Here is a 6,494-nt window from a genome sequence, read left to right as displayed (position 1 = left end):
TGCAAAAAGTGCCGGTAACATGAGCAGCAACGAACTGGACGTAGGGATGTTTCGTCCGAACCAGTATAAACCCTTGTGTCCTTCGAGCACACCATACGAGTCAGACACGTAAATATAAATTTACTCGTCGGTGATCCGAAAACACCGACACTGTAATTTGGTCCTCATGAGTCTGCGGTTTCATTGTGAGAGACCAGACGGGTGAGCCAGTATCAGGTGCCGGCCAATTGCAATGAGTGTGCAAATACTGAAATCATGAGTGCATGCAACGGGCATAGAAAACTGTCGATCACGCAGAGCTGAATGCCAGAGCTGTGGACGTGCAGGCCGGACCGTGGCGGCGTGGCGCGGTGCGGAGATCAACCGGGGCCATTTGCGTCCGCCCGGCCGGTGCAAGTACATGTCCGTGCAGCTAGTGTCACTTGTTGGCTCACGATCTAGCGCGACAGTAGGATCTGGACACTCGTACACACAGCTCTCGTTCGTGCGCGGCTCAACAACCGAATTGTCTTCTGCTTGTTCCACCTGCGCAATTGTCTGCGTTCTCGCCGATCAAATGATGATCAATCTGAAGTCCCACAACCAGCTTGGGCGCGACGAGGCCCTGGTCCTGTCACGCAGCGCGGCACCGGCGAACTGACGACTGAGACAGGCGCCTTGTTTGGATCCGAGCCGTGACAGGACCAAAACCGTGTCCGTGTGCGCGGGCCTGGTTCCCAAATCCCAGCAGGGCCGTCTCGTAAACGAAATCTCCTGCCAACAGCAGCCGAGTTCGAAGGCGCGACGGGCAGGTTCCAGCTTCCAGGGCCATAAAACGCGAGCCCACGTCGCGGCGAGACGCACATCAGAACACACGACGAATCCAGCACGCGCTGCACGAGACTGCGAGAGCGCACACATCGAAGATCATCCCCAGGAAGCTAGCTAGTTGGGCGACGCACAGGCACAGCATGGGTGGGCGTCGGCTTAATCTGACGACGTCGCTCCTCGCCGTCGTCGTCCTAGCGCTTTTCGCCTCGCCGTGTGCCGCCGCCGCGCAGGTCAAGACGACCGACACGCGCTGGAGCTTCCGCGTCCCTTTACCCAGCGGCGTGAGCGGCGCCGAGAGCCTCGCGTTCGATGGCAAGGGCGAGGGGCCCTACGCCGGCGTCTCGGATGGCCGCGTCCTCAAGTGGGGCGGCAGCACCGTCGGCTGGACAACGTACGCGCACAGCGCGAACTACAGGAAGATCCCGCTGTGCACCGCGGGCGTGGTGCCGTCGGCGGAGACTGAGAGCATGTGCGGCCGCCCCCTGGGCCTGCAGTTCCACTTCAAGACCGGCGACCTCTACATCGCCGACGCCTACCTAGGGCTCATGAGGGTCGGGCCGGGCGGCGGCGAGGCGGAGGTGCTGGCGACCGGCTCGGACGACGGCGTCCCGTTCAACTTCGTCAACGGCCTCGACGTCGACCAGGCCACGGGCGACGTGTACTTCACCGACTCGAGCGCGACGTACCCGAGGAGGTTCAACACGGAGATCATGATGAACGCGGACGCGACGGGGCGGCTGCTCAGGTACGACGCGCGCACGGGGGGCGTCACCGTGCTCAGGTCCGGCCTGCCGTACCCGAACGGCGTGGCGGTCAGCCGCGACGGGGCGCAGGTCGTGGTCGCGCACACCGTGCCGTGCCAGGCATTCAGGTACTTCCTCCGCGGCGCCCGGGCGGGGCAATACGAGCTGCTGGCGGACCTGCCGGGGTACCCGGACAACGTGAGGCGGGACGGTAAGGGTGGCTACTGGGTGGCGCTGAACCAGGAGAAGCAGCGGCTGGACGCGACGCCGGAGACGGCTCCCGTGAAGCACCTGGTTGGTGTCCGCTTGGACGCTCGTGGGGTGGAGGTCGAGGAGCTTACGGCGGATAAGGGTGTCACGCTCAGCGACGTGGCGGAGAGGAGGGGGAAGCTGTGGCTGGGCTCCGTGGAGCTCGAGTACGTCGGCCTCGTTGCTTGAGCGGCTGCATGCCATTGTGCCAAGCGGCCAAACATTAGCTGTGCTCATGTTAGGATTAGGAATTGGATTAGCAAGTACGAGTAGCTGTTAGTTTCATGTCTTCCCGTGACAAAGTAGTATACCAACATTGCTATTTTATTACCGATTATTAATAAATTTCATTTATTGTTTGATTATCTGTTTGCTACTTCAACTCTGTTTGTGGTTGATGATCCGTCTCGTGGCACCGTTTTGGACAAGTTATTTTCCTGATGAAGAAATTAGTGCTCGAGGGTACGTACGTATGCCCTGTCCCTTCTCGGGTCCATCCAGCGCTTCCGAAGTTTCGATCGCGATCCCGATGACGTGAGCGGCGGCGGTACACGCGTCGTCGCAGCAGTAAGCAAACAGTGCGCGCCTAGTACGTAGTACGTACTCCGATATGGGTTTCACGGTTCACGCACAAGCTCGTCACTGCGACACTGCCTCGGGCCGGTGCTGCTGCACGCCTGGCTGTTCCTGCCGTCGGAACTCAGACGGGACGTCAGGGGCGTACGTACAGTGCGACCTAGCAGGTATGTACACGATATCTCAACTCGAATACGTACATGCATGCGTCATGTGGTCAGAAGAGTGAGCTCTGCCTGTGTTCAACCGAGAGCAGAGTAGCAGACACCAGACTGCTCATCCGTACATGATGTTCGTATACGTGCCCTTCATTTGCTCCTTTGCTTAGGTTCTCTCTCCACTAAGCGCTGATCAAGTACTACAACTGCCTTGGAGATGTTTGTAACGGAAATGAAAGATGGACATTTTTGTGTCTCCAATGCAATTGCATACTGAAAAGTAGCAATTGGGCTCCAGTTGGTGATGAAAGAAAGGAGGAAAAGGGGGCCTCCATGCTTTGGAAACAGGGAAAGCTCTGCATATTTGCCCCAAATCCTTCGTTGTCCCATGCAAATCACAGATTACATGGCCGGTGAAAGCGCAGCTAGAAGCCTAGAACATGATGGGTTTTGGCCTTTTGGGTGAGTGAGACCATCAGACCACCACATTCTCAGACTGGTCCTCTCCTACTTGAAAAATATGTAGTTAGGTAACTGGATTGGATATTTGGACTTTTAGTATTTTACCCGTTCAAAAACCATGAACTGCTAGGTTGATTCCAGTTACAGTAGACCAGAAAGGGTCGGGCCTTGGATTCCTTTCGCAAAACCAATGCCACAGTTTGACAGAATTTTTTGAACCGCAGCTGCACGTCAGTACGCGCGAGCGCTATAGTTTCATCGTCGGCCACTGAAGTCTTCAGCACCTAATTACCATGGTCGAATTATGGTACACGATGTTTTGGCATGAGGCTCCCGTCCCGTGATGGTCATTGCTGAACATTTCGGTACCGAGATTGGGAGCAGAAAAAAGAAATCGTTCTCAACGACAGTTTAAACTACAATGTCATATATATGTATTGCACAGGGTAAATAAAATTTTAGTATTAGTATCCGATGATGGTACATCATGTATGTATATAGCCTGGAGCCTTGGAGTCGGGAAATGATTTAAAGATGCTTCCTGACAAATACGTTGGGACATTATGTCTTAGTACAAGCTTACAATAAACTGCATGCATTTATACATCAACGAGTTGCTACCAGTACAAGGTACTCCATCTGTAATCTCCTGGCAAGGTACCTGTGGATTTCACAGGCTACGGCACAGTAGTAGTACCACTACAGCTTGTTCCTGGATATTCTTAAGCTTATCCCAGACACCATGTACCCACCAAGACAGGGCAGACCCAGTGTCCGAGGCTCACACATGAGTGGGGTCTGGGGAAGGAGAGGCAAGCCTCCCCCACACCCACCAGACAGACCTTCTATTTTCCACCCAGCTAAGGCTACTCCAGTTCCACACATCACAAGCGAGAATGTATGATGACTACTTCTTTGGAGCAAGGATATATAGTATACGCGATTTTTTCAGCAACTGGCTCCTTCAACCTTTATGCATCCCTCTTTTCTTGTTTAATGACGTGATTGGTGAGGAACAAGTCCAGCTTGTACAAATGTTTTACTGTACCAACTATTTAGCTTCTGCCTTCGCCATTAAATTTAAGGATGATGTCAGCTAGAACATTGGTGTCATTGCTTGTGTTCCTCGTGGATAACCAATTATCATCAAACTGAACATTTACATCCCTGAGGCAGGAAAAGGAATAGTTGAGCTGTTCAGATCCATGCAGCATCATTGCCGAATACAAATATATCTGTATCTCCAGTGAATATTTTCATACTATTGCTTGGTGAGTGATGACAAAATGTAGCTAAGCATAGTTAAGTGTTAACAGTATGCTTGACTACCAAGAATGACTTGAGCATGCAGAGATAGCGTGCATTAACCAAGGCACAAGCGTAGTACATGAATGATTGAATTTTTGCATACTTTTTATCATCGCAAATTGGAAATTTCATACCTCTTCAGGCTAAGAACTTCATAATTTTTCCGTAAGTAATCTGCATGCTTAGTGAGAGCATCCTGGACATAATCTTTGCCAACAGTTCTAATTGCAGCTGTGTTTAGCAAGTTTTCTATTGAACCATGTTTCTGCAATAGTTTCACTGCAGTCTTTCTACCAAATCCCGGAACCAAGTGCTGGATTCCTGGAACACCATCTGCTTCATCGCCCATGAAGCACCCTGTGCAGCATAGCTTCCAATTCATTAGTTGCTCAAATATAACAGAGTCCCAATGGTTACAGAAATCATGGATCAATACCAAAGAAATATACTCACTAAGGCTTAAGTCTGCAGTTGGATCACACTTGTATTGAGCGACATAATGCCTTAATGTATAGAAAGACCATCGGCCAATCTCAGGAATGGGCATGACTAACTGAACATCATCAGATATCAGCTGCTTGAAGTCAATCTGGTGAGGCAATGACAACTCTGTAACCTTTCTGTAGAACCTGTTCTGTCAAGGTAGCCACCACATCATCAGCCTCATATCCATCGACTCTTACAACCTGAATTTGCCGTTTCCAAATTGTCAGACTCAATAATTTGACCTGAGAACAATTGAGTGACTGCACTAATTTAAGCATTGTGTTGGTTCACCCACCGGGACATTGCATTGGCGGAGAACGTCGACGACCCGTGTGTCAGCGCCAGTGCCGACGCCGCGAGCCCTATGCGCCTTGTACGAAGGCAGCAACCGCCTCCGGTACTCGTTCCCTCCTTCACCGTCCAAAACCTAAGTCCAGAGAGAAAATCTTCAGAAAGAAGTCACCTAACGATGATTCCTCCTGTGTAGAGCAGTGGAGCTGAAACAGAACAGCGCGCGTGTACTCACAGCGACGACGGGGTCACGGATGCTGACGTGTGCGAAGAAGAGCGCCAGCCAGCGCGCGAAGTCGCCGAGGCTACGCTGGGAGCCGCGGAAGCATAGAGGGTTGACGTCGAGGAAGAACACCCGTGGTTGGTGGGCTTCGACGGGGAGCCTTCCCTGCCCGACAGGTGCTTGCGAGAATGCCCCGCTGGTGACGCGCTGGAGATTGCCGAGGTGGAAGTAGAGGGAGAAGAAGAGGCGGTGATAGCTGGAGTCGCGATGAGCCGTAGAGGACGAGGTCTGAGGGACGCCGCTACCCCTGCGGCGGTGACCGGCGACGCGGCGACCGCCCCCGCGGTGGGCAGTGGCAACATCGGCACAGAGCGCTGCTGCGGTTGGAGTTATGGATACAAAGGCCGAAGCCACCGAACGAAATAGAGAAAGGATTTTGATTGGCTTCTGGAGAAGCCCATATTTGTTATTGGGTCAAAAACCGTACAATTTCTGACTAATGGACCACATTTATTAAGTGTGTAAGGCCCATCACAATTTGGAATTGAAATTTCATCGCCTTTGTTGCATCCATTGATGATGAGCTGACGTCTAAACACAACGTGATCTTTTTCCCATCTTTTGAGCTGGCGCACTTTGGAGAATAGTAATTCCAATCCGATTTTGCTGACACGGTTTTGGAATAAAATTCGGATATGACAGGAATATTTTAATCCTCTTTATACAAATACAATAAATTGAAGGTTTCTTGGAAATCTCTGGACTGATTCCTGCTGTCGACGTCCATTTGTGTCCAAGTTTAATATAATCATCAGGCAATTCCCAATAAGAGGTTGCTTACAGTAAAGCCGCGCCAATTGTCATCCGGTGACAAGGACTTCAAGTAGATTAATGAGGACACCAATTCATGATACGCAGGGCACATGTGTTCAGCAAAGCAACGCATATTCCAATTCCACTCCCAAATGAACATGATTGATTGATTCCTTCGTCCAAATCAGACCCCATTATAAATCCGATAAGAAAGTGAAAGCTTTTGCGAAAATAATAAAGGTAAAAGAAAAAGAAAGAGGTGAAAGTGTAAGACTGAAGAAGATCGTCTCTGTTTTTCTGAAATACCTGTTTGCGCATAACCACAGGACACTGAACTTCCAACTCGGTGGCTCGGTCTGAACATCAGCCAGCCTG

At 51.3% G+C, this 6,494-nt stretch overlaps 1 protein-coding gene and 1 pseudogene across 1 annotated transcript; one reads left to right on the top strand and one right to left on the bottom strand.

The window, feature by feature from the left end:
• The first annotated feature begins 950 nt into the window (after positions 1–950).
• Positions 951–1,991, top strand: LOC136459558 (protein STRICTOSIDINE SYNTHASE-LIKE 10-like). Its single transcript, XM_066459400.1, has one exon. It carries the CDS (start codon positions 951–953, stop codon positions 1,989–1,991), a length of 1,041 nt encoding a protein of 346 aa, XP_066315497.1.
• A 1,568-nt stretch (positions 1,992–3,559) lies between these two features.
• On the bottom strand, positions 3,560–5,668 carry LOC136456932 (uncharacterized; annotated as a pseudogene).
• Positions 5,669–6,494: the final 826 nt, after the last annotated feature.

The sequence above is a fragment of the Miscanthus floridulus genome, chromosome 6 (assembly GCF_019320115.1).
Source record: "Miscanthus floridulus cultivar M001 chromosome 6, ASM1932011v1, whole genome shotgun sequence".
Lineage (NCBI taxonomy): Eukaryota > Viridiplantae > Streptophyta > Magnoliopsida > Poales > Poaceae > Miscanthus > Miscanthus floridulus.
Note: the sequence above shows the minus strand (reverse complement) of the source record. Positions and strands in the feature narration are given on the sequence as shown.

Bases quoted from the DNA above. Each gene is read 5' to 3' on its own strand.
- LOC136459558 (XM_066459400.1), top strand. From the start codon at position 951: ATGGGTGGGCGTCGGCTTAATCTGACGACGTCGCTCCTCGCCGTCGTC.